Consider the following 20,609-nt stretch of genomic DNA (forward strand, 5'->3'; position numbering starts at 1 on the left):
TATCTGGGATAATCTCTTAATAGATTAAGCGAGATCCTGGGTCTTTTGAGAGCTTTTTATTACAAAAATTTGTCACTAAGAACTCTTTTGGTCTCTACAATTGTGAAATCACATGTTTTAAAAATTTAAGCACAAATATTTAAAAGAACTAATAGTAAAAAAAAAAAAAAAGAGAGAGAGAGAGAGACTTCCCTTAAAATTTGGAAAAGAATGGCCAGTTTTTCTAATTAATGAATTGGCTATTTGTCCCTCATTCTTAGCCTTAAACATAGTCTATAACTAAAAATTAAGGTTGAAATTTTAAAAAATGGTTGGTTTTCTAGGACTTGAAAATTTTACAGAAATGGTTTAAAAAAATCACTGGAAATGACTGAAAAGCAAATATTTTCTTCTACTAAAGGAAGTCAAAGCTTCACTTGATCTTGAATTAAATACATTACAAAGTTCCATGTATATATTACCTTGACAAAGAGAGGAAGTCTGTTTTCTTTGAAGGCGAAAAAACTGAATATATGATGTTGGCCACTCTTGGTTAATGGCACCAGGTTGCCAAAACAATCAACATAGATGGGTTTTCCTTCTAATACCTGGTGGACATAGAGAAAAACAACACAGAATATAATAGCTGCAATTATTACTTGTTATTTACATGAAGAAGTGGTGGTATTACCTGGAACATTAAAATTCTTAAAATGTGCATACAATAATCTTTAAACTCCTGACTGACATTTGGTCTTATCTGTGACAAAGCACGTACCAGCACTCCCTCTTCTTACTAGTAATGGGAATCTTCAAACGCATAGTGGCATTTAATGTTAATGGTCTCATTTCTAATCCTCTAACATGTTACCTTCGCAAACCAATATATCTTTAAATACTAAATTTAAATTTCTTTTTGACATCACAATGAGTCAGGTTACTTGAGTTCAATATCCAAAGGCCCACACTGATGGAAAATTCTGAAATAAGAAAAAGTAATGTAGAAAAGCCCTGGATATCATACTTTCACATTTATACAAAGCATATACTTCCTGGACTGTTTTCTTCACTATTAAAGAATAATAAGAAAAAAAAAGAAATCAAATAAATATTCACCTCAAAAAATAATAACAAGGAAAGATAAAAACATATAAATTGCTATATTCATTTACATACTTTGAATTTATCAGTGACATATAATTTTTCCCACAATAATCTTTAAGAGTCCTTTTACCTCCTCACGTACACTGAGACTATCCCAACTGAATAGGTCCAAACTGGCTAAAAATGGCTGATTTTAGACCCCGACCTTCCTTCTAACTGATCAAGATGTCGACTGGTCTTTTTTTTTGATGGCTCTATTTATGGTATACTATTTTAAATATAATTTATTAATAAAGGTATAAACAACATATTAACAAAAATTGGTTTTACAAATACAGTACCTCCACATCCCTGCTTCTGGCCACCTCAGCAAAGTTTTCTTGTTGTTCAAGCGTCTTATCCACTTTATCATCAGTCATGCAGAAACACCTCAACCTGGCTTCAATGGGGTCATGTGATTTGGCAAACACTACAAATTTGGCCATATATGGTACACAAATAATTTCTCTATACACTTGTGATGCAAAGGTAACGGACTCCTGGATTTGTCGACAATCTATCAGCCAGAACCTATAAAATAAAATAAGGTCAGTTACCTGAAATTTAACGTACAGTTAGCCCTCGGTATATATGGAGGACTGGTTCCTGGAACTCCACAGATACCAAGATCCGCAGATGCTCAAGTTCCTTATTTAAAATGGTGGAATACAGTCAACCCTCTGTATCAGTGGGCTCCACGACTATGAATAAGGAAGGCCAACTGCATGAAAACCAAGTCCGTTCCTTCAATATGATCAAAGTAATCATTAAATGCTTCTTGGAAAAAGAAGGGAGCAAGAAAAGGAGATAATGAGAGGAAGTAAAAAGGAAGGGAAAGAAAGATAGGGAAGGGAGGAAAGGTAGGAGGATAGATGGGAAGGAGGAAGCAGGTGAGCGGAAGAGAAAAAGAGGTACCAGGTGTTTAAGGTCAACTATTAAATACTGTGTTTGTAATTTTTTCCCTTGGAAACTCTTCTGAGTATTCAATCTCCTGAAATATAGCTTCAGTGTTTAGAATCCTTTAGTGATATAAGCCCAGTATTGGACATTATGACAAGTATCTCACTGGATGAGTTTCTATTGTCCATGATTGCCCCTCCTGTTCATTTCATTTCCTGAAACTCTTTTCAACAAAATCTACCTAGCTTTTTTCCTCATTCCATCATTCTTTTCCAAAGGACTCACAGTCACCAAAGTTGGATCAACCCAGCCACTTAAAAAAAAATCTGCTTTTGCTTCAGAACTCCTAAGTATTGCTTAATACAATTAATAGAAGAAACTATTAGCTTTGTGACTAATTTATGATTTCTAGCCTCAGCTAAATCTGTGACATATTTTGGCAACTTCTTCCTCAGATACCATTTTATTCAGTACATTAATGGTGCTAAACCTTTATGATACCCCTGGACCTTCCCCCTCAGCTCAGACCCTCAGAAAGGTAACTTCACTGAGAAAGCAGAGACGATCAGATGGCCATTCTCTCAATTTGCTATTCATACACTTCAAAGATTTATTCCACATCCTCTTACTTTGAAACCTTTCTCCATCTATGATCACTCTCCTTCCCCCAACCCATTGCCCATAATCTTTAGGTATTCTGAGATTTCCTTATCTTCTTAGCCTTTCTTTCCTTCAGTTCCTGATCCATCTCTCTTCTTCTTCTTTTTAATTGTGATAAAATATATGTAAAATAAAATTTACCATTTTAACCATTCTTAAGGGTGCGATTCATTGGCATTAAGTATGTTTACAATACTGTGCAATATGACCACTCTCCATTTCCAGAACTTTTTCATCATCCCAAACAGAAACACTGTACCCATTAAACAATCACTTCAAATTTTCCCCTTCATCTCAGCCCCTGGTAACCTCTATTAAACTTTCCGTCTCTATAAATGTGCCTGCTCTAGGTACCTCATTTACATGCAACACCTGTCCTTTTGGGTCTGGCCTATTTCATTTACTATAGTGTGTTGAAGGTTCAGCATAGTTCCTGGCTCTCGGCAGGCACTCAACATTACCTTCCTCTTTATACTGATTGAACTATACTTTATTCACTGCTTCTTCAATTGTCTGAAAAACTTAAATTATTAATACAATAACATAATAACTCATGATTTCTTGGTCTATCCTACAAGGCCTTCTGTAAATAATGTTGTTAACCAACATTCCGGTATTATTGCTGAATTATAGACTCCACTGTTGCCAGCTCCCAATGCCCTTCTGCATCTTTGCTCATGTTACCATCTTTTCCACCTTTATATATCTGCCTGTTAGGTTCCTACCTATCTCATGAGTCACCTCTTCTCAGACATCCTCTGTGACCACCCTGATGCAAACACCCTCCTCTGAATTCTTTTAGTACCTCTTTTGTACCTTTCCATTCAGAACTTGTCATTTTCTGGCATTAGAACGTGGATGCCTGAGTGGCAGGGCACACTGACACATAGAACCGGAGACTCAAAGTTGAGCCCTCTGGGTGGCTTGAACTATAAACATGTGTCACCACACCCATCTATTACTGTGCACTGTTATTTACGCATCTATCTTTTTTCCCCCTGAATAAGAATTTAAGCTTTAACCACTCTCAACTTCAGTTTTCTCATCTGTAAAATGGACATAATGCTTCTTGCCCTTCTTAAGTCACAAAATTGTTGTAGTAATCAAATTAAATAAATGGGAAAATGCTTGGCAATCTATTAACAATCATGCAAATGAGAACTCATATTAATAAACTGAGTTAGTGTATACACATGCAATAAAACTAAATAGCTTAAGCTTTTTAAAGATGTGTGATACATAAGTGGGCAATATGTAAATGTGCTATGATGCGTAAGCATCACCGAAACCTCTAAACTGTTTAAGCAAACCATGATATGCTTTGTGTTTTGGTTATCATTCTGTTGGAAAAAGTAGTTCAGGCTATTTTGTTGACAGCAGGAAATCTATCATTCCTAAGACTTTTGGGACTGGAAAAATCAGCAGTGGCTGCTAAAACCAGAGTCTGGGTCATACAGTAATAGCCAACAATCATTTATTTTCTTTAGATTTTAATCTGACTGGCTGTACTTTGTTATTGCATTATCACTGTTACATTTACTGGCAGGTCTAGTTTATAATATGAAGGTAAATGCAGACCATATTTAAAACCATACCAAAAAAATGACTTTTAAAGAATGTAAGGAACAAAATAAAAGACATCGGGGGCACACAATTTCACAGTGGGTTTTTCTGTGCAATATAATCATACCTGGCAGACACATTGGTTGTAAAGGAAACACATTCATTGACAAATGTTAATGGCGTAGTTCCTGTAATATCTTCCCACTGAGCAGGGGTGGTTCCACCTGAAATAATATGATTGTTGAAAAAAATTAGGCAAAATTCCAGACCCTGCATTGTAAAATAAAGTCTTTGTGGTAGTGGCTATGTTCACTCACCCTTCGAGATGACACACTGGAAGCAAAATGACTAAAAACTGTATGCTAAAAAATGACGCATTGAAAACAAACAGCAAACACCACACTTCATGGAACTAAATTTAAGGGAGGTCATTTGAATAACTGCTTCAAATTACTAGGCGCTCTATTCTCTGCTGACATTCTAAAGCTTTTATTGTAATTGCAAGGCTCTGAAGATAATTTTGAATTATATACAATTGATGATTTTAAAAGATCCTTTGACCAAGCAAGGAGCTGAATGCTTTGTTAAAACAAAAATCCAAATATTCTCTTGTTCTTTAACTTCATATTTTATGCAATTATTTTCAAGAAAGAAAACTTCCTCTCAATTTGTAATTGAAGGCTGGCAAAAAAAGTGCTTGGAAAATATGAAGAGCTCAATAAATACTGCAAAGTGAATGAGCAAATGACTGAATGCCAAAGGATGACCTCTGTGCACAGACAAATCACTATGGAGGGTGATGCTGACTTTTATTTCTACTGAGAAATTAAGTTGGCATAGATAGGACAAAACTGTCTTCAAGCACTGCAGGAGAAATATACGTTTGAGATGAAAACCAACTTTGACTAAGGTTTCTTAAAGAAGGGAATGAGTTATCAAACAAAGGTCATGGAAACTTATTCTTGGAGGCCTCTAAAATATACACTGTAAGCAGAACCATAAAATATAACTGAGCAAAACACAAAAATCCAAACACCTAGGTTAACATATTTGTAAAAATTAATAGATAAATTAAAGAAATTGTTTACTACAAATCCATCCAAAGACAGAGGGCTGGAATAACTAGATCAGATGGTGCCTAGGCCCAGGTGGTATCTTCATTTTGTCATCTATAAGGGCAGGATGTACCATGGACATTTTTCAATCTGACTTGTTTTGCAACCACACTATTATGCTGCACATTGTAGGAAGGTTAATCATATACACATGGACCAAAAAGTATGGGAAAGATACCCAGGAATGCTATGTAATAACCAGAAATGAGTAATTGGAAAGAGGCCATAAGTGAAGCATATGATTTCCCACTACCCTCATTTTAGTCCATGTACTTTAAAATTATGTCATATTATTAAACTTATGCGGTAAAGTCTCAATGATTCGTTATCAAGAGTACAGAAAAAACATTAATGAGGAGGAAGAATGAAAGAGAGAATAAAAAAAGGGTAAATATTTCTGCTAATATGAAGGAGAAATGAAAAAAAAATTCTAACAATACTTAAGCAAGCAGAGATGTTCACTATTCCTACTGACAACAGTACGAATATTTACTGAAAGCCAACACCATGTAGTTATTGTTAATTAGGGAAATCATCAGCCAAATTGTGTAGTTCTAACACAGGCTACTTGTGTGGATTTTTCACCTCTCACCATTTGTGGTGGTATTATTGGCAGAGACGACCAATATTCTGGGAATGTCTTTCTGGAGTTTGGTAGCTGACTGAAAGCTATTACAACTTCCAATTGAAAAGACCAAAATTCAGTTAATCATTAAAAACCTTCATTTTGTTTTTCCAACGTTAGTTCAGCACATCAATGATAAAGACATAACCAATTCCTGGATAGAAAAGTTTGAATTATTGGGTATAATTATTCAAGATATTATTTATTTTTCAACAGGTATAGGATGATGTCTTCAAAGAAGGCTTAAAGCTTGGGTTTTGAGGAATATGGGCTTGGGTTTGAATCTCAACTCTGCTACATATTTACGGTATAATCTCAGGCAAGTTATAGAATTTCTCTCAATCTTGGTTTCCTTTTCAGCAAAATAGGATTAAAGTTTCCTCACAGGGCTACTGTGGAGATAAAAACAACAATGTATATGAAGTGTCTAAAAGTTTCGCATACAGGCTTTATTTAGTAAATATTAGCTCATTTCCTTTCCCCTAGTTAGAGTGCCTTTCCTGAATTAATGCATATAACCTTGCAGGCATCTTACGACCAAAGTAATTTAATATTTACAACAATCTAAGTTTCTTCTTTCAGAACTTTCTACTACAGTAGTCACGTGTGACTCACCTGTGATGCTGCATAGTAATCTTAAGGTTGGTGCATCTCCCCCAAAACCATTCAACATGACATCACTTGAAGCTTTGGGGACAGGAATGGTCATGGTAATTGGCTTGTGAAATTTTCTTCTTCTAGGTTCCAAAGTGACTATAGGGCTGAAGGTAGCTTTGTTGCCTAGGATCTTCTTAACCAACTCACTGTGCATAGGTTGAGCCTTTTAAAAGAAAAAAAAAAATTAAAATAAACAATATATCATTATATTCCATGTCAAATTTCTTAATGCATTGCTCTTTATTTCATAAATCAGTTTTCTGGCTTCAAATATGGCAACTGAACGTTTACTACTGTTACCAAACACTCATCTAAAACTTTACGAGACGTATGATCTCCTAGGGCAGCTTTTGCTCACCCAGGAATAATTTGATTCTTTAACCATTTTAATTCCCATTTGAAAAGTTGACTTTTAATCACTGGAATAAAATCCATGTTTGGTTAACTTGCATCTTGATGTGGGCATACCTGTAGGCCTACACGGATCCGCTTGGTTAGTGCCCCCTCTGGGAAGACGGCCTGCACCTGGGGTACCACTGTGCTGCTCAGCACGCCTCCCTCTGGGCCAATCAGGTTGCTGTCCTGTTTGATGCGAGACACCACTGCAAAGTACTGTGGGAAGTCACGGGTGATGATGCGGCAGATCCGTTTCTTTTCTAGGTCTTCCGGGCTATCCAGCACTGAGACAAGAAATGACCCTTCTTCATATAGCAAGGATTTCCTTCTGAAAGCATTCTAGCAGACTCACTGGCATAGTTAATAGTGAACAGGTGTTGTAACAAAACACTTCCTTTTTTAAATAATAGGAAAATTTAAAAAGTAAGGCTATCCTAACAACACCCAAAAAATGACTGCAATCTTTCAAGACCTGTCAGCATTTAGCTGGCACGTTTTCTCTCTTTGTGGAAACTAGGTCTTTCCAGGGCACTGTGAAAGAAAAGCATCTAGTTCCAGATGCGGTATTGCAGGGCTGCCTTTGTAAATGAGGGGGTTTGAGGGCAAACCTGGAATGAAAATGAACCTGTTCTATTCTCAGCTCAACATGACAGAGAGGAAATTTGTTATGGGCTCCTTTTCTTTGCAAATTTCAAAGTTAGCTCAAAAACCAGTTATTGTGGTTTTAAGAAGTAATATGGCCCTTTCAGTTCTCAGGGGAGCAGTGCATGAATAAAATCTGTCTTGGAAGGGTAAGATTCGTGTTTGTGTGTTCATTCCAGTGGCATGGTTGTCTCTGAGATAATCACTGTGGATATTAAAAAAAAAATCAGTGACTACAAATTCAGGGATTCAATATTCCCCTGAAACCATTAACTTACCAAATAGATCATCTAACATCAGGAGAATGGGATAATGTGCTCTTTATAAATTGTATTAGCGTAGATATGTAGGGCAATACAATAAATCTGACTGGTTTAAAATGCTGAAAATTTGAACTAAGTGGATCACTGAATTTTAAGGGATTATGGGACTTTATTCATTTTTAGAAATCATTTACAATTCTTATAGAGGCATGAACAGCAATCATGTTTTTTCTTAACTACTGAATATAACTAGATAGCAAAAGTCAGAAGTCCCAGGATCTGATCATTCATGATTGAAGATCGATGCACTGGCAAATACTAGCTTATACTTATAAAAGAACAGGTTACCACACATAATCAACATAAAAATATACAAATCCGATTCTCTGTTTTAAAATGAGCCTTTTACATATGTAAAAAGTTATAAGAGTGGGTCCCCATCCAAGGATAAGATGGCAGTGTTAATGACAGGTAAATACTTCAGATGGAAATATCCTAAACTAAATGCAAGCAAAAGAAATGGTTTCAAGGAGTAGAAGCAGCTAAATACTGCACAGAACAAGCCTTATCAGTAAGAATCCTGATCTTTTCATCTTGCGTGGAAGATGCTGACCTACACATCTAGAAGGCATAATTTCCTCTTCCATCCACCTCTTGGATAGGGTTAGCCTGGCCTCTCTTCTTACTCAGCCTCAGCAGGGTGCAGAAAGAAATGTTAGAGCAGCTGCTGTCAGGCTACACTTCACTATTCGTGAGCCATACCTGAAGCTACAGCCGGTGGTCCTGGAAGACTAATAAAACTTGACAAACAGCCACACAGCTGTGTGTCTACCTCTGTGCAGACTTTGGTAGGCTCTTGGCACTTAGGCAAAGAACTTGCCCTATTTGTGTAGTTACATAAAGTGCAACATATCTGCCGTTATCAGGACTGAGAGATCTCATCTCTGTGCAACCTCGGGAGGCCTAAGAATGAGGCACCTCCCTCTAGTCAAACTAAGATATTTCAACCTGGGGCTAAATGGCCTAAGCTGGATTTGGGATTTACAGAGATTAAAGCCCTAATGAAAAATAAGTTCCTTAACTATATGTGTAGGTTTGTATATGAAATTCAACCCTAACGAACTCCCTGTTCAAACTATATATAAAGTGTGACTGAACTTAATTTTCCTATCTCCTTAATAGAAAGTTAAAATTTATATTATCTTATAATGCGGTAGTTATGGTTATATGTTTATATGTAGGTCTTCCTACAGAAAAGCTTAACACCTTTTATCAGTGTCTTAAGTATCTAAACGTTCAAGTTAGGCATTTTTTAAAACCATGGATTTATTATCCAGTATCAGTCGTTTTGTTATGAAACGAAAATATCTATTCTATCTCACGTTTTAGAAAAGTTTACACTAAAGATAGAGATGGGCTGTATCTCTTTATTAAAATGAGATATTTACTATTAACGATTTTATTTTCCCAAATGTAACAAAAGTAAGACTAGACAAATATATTGTATACTCCAACGCATCACCATTGGAACATACCAGAATACTTGCTGTGGTAAAATAACAAAGGGACACATTTGTTACTAAACCAAACTTGGGTCTGCTTACCCTTGTGCAGTAGAGCCAATCTACTGACACCAGGTTGTGGTGAAGGAAATTGTGGCGTTTACTGCAGGTGCCAAACGAGGGGTCTGGGCAGCTAATGCTCAAAAGACCCAGACTCCTTGTTTGGTACCTGCAATAAACACTGCACTTCCCTTCACCACAACCCGGGATCAGTAGATTGGCTTTACTGTGCAAGGGCGAGCAGACCCAAGCTGGATTAGGCAACACACACACACACACACACACACACACACACACACACACACACGCCCGTAGGACATAAAGAAACGCATCATTATCATGCTTTCGCTTCAGAGTTCTTTTAAAACATTTAATATGAAGTACCTTCATCCATGCCATTAAGGATTTCATTCAGTTCATCTTCAGTGTATTCGCAGTAATGCTCTTTCCAGCTGTCCCCATTCTCACTGCGCAGGACAACCAGTTCCCTCTCTTTTCCTCGAAGGGCAGCAAAATGAGGGATCTCCACGATCACAGGCCTGACACAGTAAGGCAGAACATTCAGTGTGGACAGGAGCTAACCAATATCGAGACAAGCACCTTGACTCTGTCTGTTGCAAAGTGACCTGGAATTCTTCTCTTTCTGGGGACAGGGACCTAGTGGGCCATCCTCTGAAGCCCTGAGGCTAGCAAATGGTCCCGCGGTAGCTAGCACTTCACCTCAGGGGCACCAATCCTCAGGGCCACGCTGTTACCTTAAGCCAATGCTATTTCTCTGTGAGTGCATGTGGCATTCTGGAACTTCTCCTTTGATAAATGTAAGGATAACACATTTAACCAAAAGAAATGTACATGCATATCTATGAGGTGTGCCAATCACTTAAAATGTTTTCTACAAGGTACAAAATGACAAAATGATTTAAGAGGGAAAATGGCTCATACGCTGTGTAATTTGATGTGTTGTAAATGAGGAGATGTCAGAAAAGTCAACTACTTGGTAACTAGAAAGACATGCACTCATGGGATTTTTTTTCCTTCTATTTTCTCCATTCAAGAAAACAATAGGCATGTGTACACAGTGTGGCCCTAATTGAGCACCTCAGCAGGCAGCCCAATTTGTGTCCAATGCCTATTATATTCAGGACCCAGAACATGCACTTCCCTACTGCTTTTTAGGTCACTCTCAAAATTTAGAGAGGCTTTTGATTTTTCAGTCCAGGTTGCTTTGATACAGACTCCAAATTTACCATAGTCACATCGTAACTAGCACATAGTACAACTAGGCAGATCTCATGCTTTAAACGAAAATGAAGGTCACAGCACTTTAAGGAAAAAGATAGAAAAACATCACTCGAAAATAAAAGTCACATACCACAAGGGTCAGAAATGGTCCACTAAAGATAGGTTATACAGAATTTAAATCATAGAGAGGGACATGTCATGGGCACAATGACAAAAAGAGAAATCATATTGCAGAAGAAGGAGAAGAATGGGGGCCAGCAGCCATCAATTTGTTTTAAGTCACTCCTACCCAAGGAATTTGGTTCCAGGAGGCCCCAGCTGAAGGATGCGGCTGACCAAACTTTCTCCCTCATTAAGTGGGGGAGGAGCCGTTGGCAGGTGAAGTTTACTGAGTACATCCAAAGCAGCAGTGAAAGAAAGAACATAAGTAAGCTTCAGGTGTTGTTTTCCACAGAACCCCAGCGTCACCAGCTGATGAACAGGGTGAAGTTTGGTTTCACACTGCATTTGGTTCTGCCCCCTCCATTGGTCACAAAGAGCAAGAACAGAGACCCAGAGTGTACAATGGAGGCGTGTGGAAGGAGGGAGCATGGGGGTCAGATCTGTCCCTACTTAGGTTCACTGCCAGGGCATGAGCCAAAAAAGAAAAAAAATATGCTCCACTGGAAAGACAGAGCTGTTGGGGATACAGTAAAAACTCTGACTCCATAGCGAGGCCAGAAGTTTTCATGGATATTCCTCAACAGATGTGACGAGTATTCAAAAGCCTACAACTACCTGCACAGGAGGGAGGGGAAAGGACTTGGTACATACAGAATGAAAGGAACCACTGGGGAATTACTCCAACCATAATGGCATCTTCTGATGCAACCCAGAACTTCACAGGCTCCTTCTAAATCGCTGGTCTGTCTGATAGGACATGGGGGGTGGTTTCCATAATTGGGAAATACAGACACACCCCTTTTCACGTGTGAACATAATTTGGAGCAACCTGTTAACAGTTTGCTCCAAATTACAAGGCTTTAGAACATTTCCTGAGTTCTAAAGCAAGAAATCCTCTCCCCAGTATGACACTGGCAAAGCAAGAGTTCACGATTAATAGGATTTTCTCCCAGTTCTTGAGCACAAAGGGTTGATATGACAAGACTTAAATACAATTGATTTGTTTCAAAATATTTTGAAACTTGTCCCCCTCCAAAACTTCATTGTTTTGTCAGTTTTCAGCAGTAGCTACTCACTTCTTGGCATACTGAGATACCACTTAATATAAGCAGCCATACAAACAAACAGAAGAGAGAAGAAATGTTTATTTCTGCTCAAAATTGCTAAAATGAGCATGGCGAAAGTTATTCTTGATTTGGTTCTCTTAATGAATACTATGCCTAAATAAAATGCCAGTATAATTATAAGACTCAAGGTAGCAATTCTGACAACAGAAAAGACAAATCACATAGACTAAATTTTTGGATGTTCTATAAAGAACACTGCTCTCCAAAGTGAAGATAATGATTCTGTTTTGTAACTACACAGGACTTTATATTTGGAATAGACTAGTACAGTTGACCCTTGAATGACTAGGCAGGCCCACTAAGGCAGGTCCTTAGTCGACTCTAAGGTGTATGCAAAGTTTTGACTGTGTGGAGGGTCAGCACCTCTAACCCCTGCATTGTTCAAGGGCCAACTGTATTTGTTTCTCCATGACTTCACCACTTAAATCTCAGATTAAAAAAATACCTACCATCGACCAAAACATGATTATTCATATTGGGAGTCTAGCACCTACTATCACATTCAAAGAGAAAGAGTAAATAACAGTTAACCTGAATGTTTAATCCATTAATGCCTTAAAATAAGAGGCATTTAAGTGGAGTCAAGCATTGAGGCATTACTTCCAATTCTTAAAAAAAATTTCATAGGGGCCAATCTTCTTTCAAAATGTTTTGACGTACCTTTTTCCATTCCATCCTAGTGATTTCATGTGGAGGACACAAGCTCATCGGTGACTAAGTGGGAGGTTTATCAGAAACCCTTACCCAAGGAACTGAGCACCCGAAGGTCCGACTTCAATCAGGCGACTGGCCAGGCCTTCTCCTTCCACCATTGGAGGCATTGTCGCCAGTCTATGGCGTTTGACCAGTCGGCAGGTGACTCGTGTTGGGGCAGTACATTTCCGAGGCGGAATGATGATGCGGAGCCCATTGTGTCTGCATCCTCGCATGGCACCACCTCGGGCGTCCACCATAAAACTAACCAGGAAACTACAAATTAAAATAGAAGGTTAGATGTGTTTAGAAATATCAATGGCAGATAAACAAGCTTTGTCAAGTTATTTTTTTTCCATAATGCTCTGTTCTTAAAACATCTCTTTTTTATTTATTTGCATGGTGGCCAAAAATTGCCCTTAAAAGTTATTTTACTTTATACCAATGCCTTTATTTTAATTTGGTTGTTGTTTTAATTTTTGTATTTTTTGATCTGTAGCTAAAGAAGAGTTCTAATTTTTTGGATAATGGTAATATTAAATATAAATTGTAAATTAAAAATATAGCCAATTGACTTAGAAAGTAGAATGAAATTATGTAAAGAATATTGATTAGTTTCCTTTTGTTATCAATGCAAATACTTTTGCTTCCTTCTATGTGTGTCCTGAAAAATCCATATTTTGAAATAATATAAGGATAGAGCAGAGGGGAAAGACTAAATTGCAGCTTTTCTAAGTAAACTCAACTTGACTTTTAAAAATTACATCTTGTCCAGATCATTTTAGTATAATTCTATGACAAAAAAATTCACAGGCCTTCTCCCAAGATCAAACCCATGTACATGCATCCTGCTCTGACATCGGCTTACCCAGGATGCACGTTTTTAACTCATTACATTCTAAAAATAAAAAAGAGGAAAAGCAAAGTAATCAAATGTTTTGGATAGAACCAATTTACTGGTTAAAATGCACTTTTTCACTTCTTACGTAGAAATCGCTCTGCTATACCTTTCTTTTTTTTTTTTTTTGCAGTACGCGGGCCTCTCACTGCCGTGGCCTCTCCCGCCGCGGAGCACAGGCTCTGGACGCGCAGGCTCAGGGGCCATGGCTCACAGGCCCAGCCGCTCCGCGGCATGTGGGATCTTCCCGGACCGGGGCATGAACCCATGTCCCCTGCATCGGCAGGCGGACTCTCAACCACTGTGCCACCAGGGAAGCCCTACTATACCATTCTAATTGAAGGGGTAGATAGGAAACAAAGATTATAAATACCCTCTATTCTGGGTTTTGAAGTGGGAAAACCTGGGCTCATTCTAATGGAGGATACCTGTGCATCATGATTTTCCCCAAATTATAATAAATTGAATATGGAAAGTCATAGGTAGTAATTTAGAAATGTAAAGGCATCTATTATTTTTGCTCCTTTTTTGCCAAGCTAATTACTTGTAAATAGGGGAATAATGATCCAAGGTGACTTGGTTTGTTTATTTTAAGTGTACCAAGAGAAAGGGTTTGTCTGAACTTTGAAGTTGTTTCCTTTGGGCTGTTTCTGCAGCTTAGTTTGAGTTCTTCTCACTATGTTAGTGTAACACTCATTAAAGCGTTGGAAGCACGCACTTTGTCAAGGAGCAAAAATTAAACCAGGCAATCTGATGGTCATACACATAGACACAAAGACACACACAGTGTGCACACCCTTACACAAATAACATTACTGTCTTTCCCAATTCTCCTTGCATTTGCAAGCTTTTTATACCAAAACAGAAAGAGGAAAGCACCATACAGGTGTATTATGGATCTACTGATAGCTTAACCAGCACAGAACTATACCAGATTCATCACACCTAGACATTGCATCCATGACAACATGTAAAACATTTCAAAGATATTTCATCAAAGTAAGTTATGGGATAGAAACACAATACATTTATGTTATTTTTAGATAAGTGAAGGAAAAATACCTTAGCGTCCTCTTTATAGCAGAACACAACTCATTAAGCATGCTATTAAACAGAAACCCTGTTGCTAGTAATACAAATGGATGTGAAGGAGCCCAGACTGCCTGTCTGAAGCAGGTCGTGCAGGATGAGACCATGAGAAGAGGCGACACACTTCTTCCCACGTGCAGGAGCCGGTCTAGACCTACCAATTCATACCCAGTCCTCTAAGTTTTTAGTATGTGGCACAAACTGGGGAGTATAACCAACAGTTAAATCCTGAAGTGTGGATATTTCTGGTCTTTATCAAATCACAATGAGAAAATGTTGGCTGCTTTTCTTATTACTAGCGTTTAAGTAGGCTTTTTTTTTTTTTTGGATCCCAAGAAAACAGGAGTTTACTGTGGTTTAGAATTCAGAATGACTGTACATAATAATTAGGTTTAACTGACAACACTTTTTTTGAAATTTCTGAATTTTTGCTAAGTTTTATATATTATCACTAGCTTGAGTTCCCCCCCTCTCTCTTACTTTTATTACTAGAGTCACCAGAAGGAAAATTTAAAATATTTCAAAAAGAGCTGTTTCTGGGCAAGTCACCCAGCACACACTCCTAATGTTTCCTCTGGTTTCAAACATAAAGGGGAACCCGGCTCAGACAAGGACAATCCTTGCTGCACACCCGCCGGCTCATGCATCCCACTTTTTATTCCGAGAGGCTCTAGCTCAAAACAAAAGTTACAAGGTTAAGCGCTACTCCGAGTTCCTGACACAGCTAAACCCTGCTTCGTCTTCAAAAACATAGAAGTCTGTAATTCCTTTCTGAACATGCCTTCGAAGTGGAGGTCTTTGGCCATGAGCTCCTTTCTGACACCATCTAGTGCCCACTGGTGGTCCGTCAGCTCCAAAGCCTCCCACTCTGTCTTAAAAGCTCTATTGATGTCTGCGAGCATGGCCATGGCTGCTCCAGTCATCTGTTCCTGCATTAGCCGTGACTGGACAGCAGCATTATCTTGGCCCAAAATCACAGAGTAAATGCTCCAAAGTCCAAAGACATTGAGGAAATACCAGGATGCAGAACTCACCCAGGAGGCATCTAATGTGAGTAGTTCAATTTCTTGCTGTAGCATAGGCTTAAAACAGAGGGTCCGTGGAAACAGGACCTTGGTTATGACAAAGCCTGAAAATGTCATGTTGATCCATCCACCAATAAGAATCAGAGGGAGGACATTTGTGACATTGCCTTTCATCATGTTGGTGAGCATAGTGGGATCAGTCATAAGAGAAGGAGGCACAAACTTCCTTTTAGTTTTTTGAAAAAACCCATCCTCTGGGCTGTTGAAGTAATATTTTCGTGTCAGGAAAGACTGTTTGGGAATTTTTTTCCATTTTCCCTGAGGACTCTGCTTCGAATTAGGACTTGACTGTCAGAGACTTGTTCCTGGGTGAGCTTCTTGTCACTCTGCAGCAGGATGGACATGTAGTGGCAAATCATGCCCATGAAGAAGGTGATGATAACGATAGGCAGGACCACCCAGAGGCAGATGTTGGAGTCGAGCAGCAGCTCTGGTCCTGCCATTTTCATAGAGAGCCGGCTCCTGGCCGGCTGTAGCTGGGTTGATCTTCACCGGGGCGCGGGCTGCGGGGCTCCTCGTCAAGTTCGCCTCTGGGCCTTCTCACGACCCTCAGCCAGGTGAGCCTGGGACAAAACCACAGCCTCGGCCCTTGCGCCCTGCCCACCGCCAGGCCGCCAGGCCGCCCACTAAGTAGGAATTCTTAAAAAATTATTTTCTATTTGCCTTTTAAAATGCACTATTGCTCAAAAGAATGAGAGAACTGGTAACGCTTCTAGATGACTATAAAGGTTTCTTTTCCATTTTACTATTTTCTTTTGACTATGATATTTATGTTGATTTTTATAAAAACTAGAAAAAAGTGACTTAAGTTTCAACCAGTGCTGTTCCAAACTCATTGCTACATTTCTGACTTTCTCTACTTTCTCTGATTTTGTTTCATCTTTTGAATACTAGCAGCACTGGTGAAGAACAGGGACTCAAACCAGTAAGGAACTATATATAATACATCTGCTTGATATTATCAATCTTCAATACTATTTGTACCATGTGAAGGCATTTAGGGAATTTCCCAATTCATGTTACATGCTGTTACATTTCCACTATGTTTATTCCAGTGATGGCTTAGGGCCTATATAACATCTCCATTTAGAACATCTTCTAGAGGTGCAGGATAAAGCAAGGGGCCCCAACCCCTGGGCCAGGAACAGGTATCTGTCCATGGCTTGTTAGGAACCAGGCCGCACAGCAGGAGGTGAGTGGCAGGCAAATGAGTGAAGCTTCATCTGTATTTACACCCGCCCCCCCATCGCTCGCATTACTGCCTGAGCTTCACCTCCTGTCAGCATTATGGTGAGTTGTATAATTATTTCATTATATATTACAATGTAATAATAATAGAAATAAAGGGCACAATAAATGTAATGCACTTGAATCATCCCAAAACCATCCCCCTGACCACTGTCTGTGGAAAAACTGTCTTCCATGAAACTGGTCCCTGGTGCCCAAAACATTAGAGACCGCTGCTCTAAGGAATGAATTGAAGTAGCTATGTTCTTGGCTGTAACAATGTTAAAGTAACTCTATGTTTGATTACTTTCTCTGATTTTGTGTCATTGACTGATTTTTTTTTTTTTTGGCGGTACGCAGGCCTCTCACTGTTGTGGCCTCTCCCATTGCGGAGCACAGGCTCCGGACGCACAGGCTCAGCGGCCATGGCTCATGGGCCCAGCCGCTCCGCGGCATGTGGGATCTTCCCAGACCGGGGCACGAACCCGTGTCCTCTGCATCGGCAGGCGGACTCTCAACCACTACGCCACCAGGGAAGCCCTGACTGATCTTTTTAAAATTCTCTTTTGTTCTCATTTACTCCATAATTTCCACGCCCCTTTTCATGCAACAATTTGTTACCCTCCTAGTAAGTACTAGGTGCCCTGCTAGGAACCAAGCGAGAATACAGAAAGTAAAGACGTAGTTGCTGCTGCCGAGATGCTCACAGTCTAAGCCCCAAATGTCACATGATGGTTTCACTTACTCAGAATCACTTACTTTCCTGATCAACGAGAAATGAATTAAACCATATATAGAAGCCATATCAGTGCCACAATGACAGTGACCTTGTTCTCCATATTTCTTCCTGTGTCCCCTCAGTGCCTAGCACAATGTAAATAGAGCACATAGTAGGTAGTTAATAAATAATTGTTGAACAGTGAATGAATGGAAGAGTGAAAATGGTAAGTTGTGAGAAGCTGTATATATTTATTTCTTATTGAGAAGAAGCCTAAAATAGAAGGTTATTTAATTCTCTGGTCCCTGGACAAACAATCCAGTCAGACCTCATTCAAATTACTACACTCAGATATTTCAGCTCATAAAATAGCAGAACAGTTGAGAAGGACCGACCTCAATGTTAAATATTCCTCTATAGGTATTTTACTGCTCCAAAATGAGAGACCCAATATATTTATTTCCCTTGATAGAGGATGAAGAAAGACCAAAGATTTGAAAATAAAAGAACTTAAAGACCGGAGCTGCAAGTAGATAAGTTTAACTATATGTGTCTCGGTGTCATCACAGATCTGGAAAATTATATTTAAGTACTGCACTGGAACACAAAGTAAATTGGAAAAATTTAGGTGCCCATGTGCATAATTCAGAGAAAAGAAAAATTAAATTTCCAATGAAAACAAGTTTTTGTGTCTTTATCAAATAACTAAAGGAAATGCAACAGTAACAAAAAGCAACAAGCTCTACTGAGGGAATTATTTGACAAGAGAGACAGAGAAAGAAAGAGACAAAGAAAGGGGTGGGGAGGGAGGGAGGGAGATGGAGAGGAAAGTAAATCAGAAGGATATCAAGAAAGAAACAAAAGCATTGGAAGTCATGAAAGAGCTAAATACTGATAGTAAAAATTAATAAAAATGTTTACAAATTTAGCAAGAAAATACCCTAAGCCAATCAGACTCAAATAATGTAACTGCAGAATAAACAACCAATTAAAAAGCTGACTATGTAGAACTCTATACCAAAAGAAGTCTTTTCTTCAAATAAGAGGGAATAAGAGAAATAATGATTCAAGATTATATCTAGTGCTGATGAAAAATCTTTTAGATAAAAGTCAACATGCTAATCATTAATCCCAATAGTTTGTAATATAAAATTAGGTTAGCATTTGAGCATTTTCATTTAAAAAATCAGAATCAAAAGGTGTCACTATTTGGATAGGAAGCAGAATTAGTGGATAGTTATTTTGTGATGTATAAAACAATTTCAAGGGACATCCCTGGTGGTACAGTGGTTAAGAATCTGCCTGCCAATTCAGGGGACACGGGTTTGAGCCCTGGTCTTGGAAGACCCCATATGCCGTGGAGCAACTAAGCCCATGCGCCACAACTACTGAGCCTGCACTCCAGAGCCCGCGAGCCACAACTACTGAGCCCGCGTGCCACAATTACTGAAGCCCGTGCGCCTAGAGCTCGGCTCCTCAACAAGAGAAGCCACCACAATGAGAAGCCCATGCACCACTACGAAGAGTAGCCCCCGCTCGCCACAACTAGAGAAAGCCCTCATGCAGCAACGAAGACCCAAAGCGGCCAAAAATAAATAAATGAAATAAATTTATAAAAATTAAAAAAAAATTTCAAAAAGCTAAAAGCAGATTATAAAAGACCATTTACTTTTTTTGGTACCATAGGAAAAAGTGAAAGGTTGGAAAGGAGGGAGTCATTATATGAATCAGTTCACATACTAGGTTTGATTAAGTAAATATGATTTTCTCATATGTCCAGATTAAAAATGGGACAAGATAATGCCTATAAACAGTTGGAGATGAAAGGAGTTGAAGTAAAAACATGTAATTAAGTATGCACAGAGGTATCGTATATGGATTAAAGCTAAGCTCCACTGTTTGTGAGCACTGACTAAAGCCTCATCTGTCAATGAAGGATAATCATAGCACCACTTAAGGGCAGAGTGAGGATTAAATCATGTATGGGTAAAGCATATAGAATTCAATAAATGCTTGTTCCCATCATTTTCCTTTCCTGGCACCATATGGTTTTATATGTCTTAAAAATTATAGTATAATATAATACCTAAAAAATAAACAGAGAAACTAACGTTTATTAAATACCTACAATGAACCCGGAACTTTGCTAAAGCAGTTTAATATGGAGTTTTCATTGGTTTATGAACTGTACTATTCAAAGAAGATATAAAAATACTATTATCACAGAGCACAAGATAATGCAGCAAGTACCATGCTGTTTCCTGGATACAACTCTGATCTACCAAGAGATCCATCCCTGTCTTGAATTATTGCTGTAACCTCGGGCAAGGCACTTAACATCTTTCGGTTTCAGTTTTCTCATCCATAACATGAGAGACATTAAATTCTTAAACTCTAAGGTGGCCTTCTGGTGTTAAAATTCTAACTAGGTTAGACAACCTATTGGAATATTCCATTTCAGATGTTCTGGAAGCATTCCTAATTGGAAAATAAACTGCTACTCCTGCAAGAAATATACACTATTTTTGCTGTATGGTTAAAACAGTCAAGGAGCAGTTTTGCAGAAAATGTATACACATACTGCACTAAACATTGACTTCAGACTGTACAGACAAAAAACATCACGTAACATACTCGGTTTTAACTGTATATCTTACTCTCCAAATGAAATTCAACAATCATGCAAATTAGAAACCCTTATTGAAGTTTTCTAAATTGTGAGATACGATGTTATCACAATTTAAAAGGAATAAAAGCCAAAGCAATCCACCATTATTATGCAGATGACTTGCCTAGGAATATGTAGTTGATTAGCTAGACAGGTACATGCTTCAGAGGAGGCAGCAGAAAACAATGATTCTGC

At 38.5% G+C, this 20,609-nt stretch overlaps 1 protein-coding gene and 1 pseudogene across 3 annotated transcripts in view; both read right to left on the reverse strand.

The window, feature by feature from the left end:
• ANK2 (ankyrin 2) overlaps positions 1–20,609 on the reverse strand; it is a 680,317-nt gene that overhangs the window by 37,316 nt on the left and 622,392 nt on the right. The window contains exons 26-33 of one of the 2 annotated variants that reach the window (XM_079919368.1): positions 12,781–13,005; positions 11,037–11,135; positions 9,890–10,044; positions 7,111–7,322; positions 6,601–6,805; positions 4,373–4,469; positions 1,425–1,653; positions 462–587 (exon numbers count right to left, since the gene is read on the reverse strand). In XM_079919368.1, the coding sequence (XP_079775494.1) occupies positions 462–587; positions 1,425–1,653; positions 4,373–4,469; positions 6,601–6,805; positions 7,111–7,322; positions 9,890–10,044; positions 11,037–11,135; positions 12,781–13,005 (1,348 nt within the window). The remainder of the gene's footprint in view (positions 1–461; positions 588–1,424; positions 1,654–4,372; positions 4,470–6,600; positions 6,806–7,110; positions 7,323–9,889; positions 10,045–11,036; positions 11,136–12,780; positions 13,006–20,609) is intronic. The other variant, XM_079919367.1, reaches the window with a different exon arrangement.
• Positions 15,412–16,244, reverse strand: LOC307186041 (ER membrane protein complex subunit 3-like; annotated as a pseudogene). The gene has a single exon. The product of its transcript is annotated as an ER membrane protein complex subunit 3-like (transcript).

This window comes from Stenella coeruleoalba (assembly GCF_951394435.1).
Source record: "Stenella coeruleoalba genome assembly, chromosome: 4".
NCBI classification, from domain to species: Eukaryota; Metazoa; Chordata; class Mammalia; order Artiodactyla; family Delphinidae; genus Stenella; species Stenella coeruleoalba.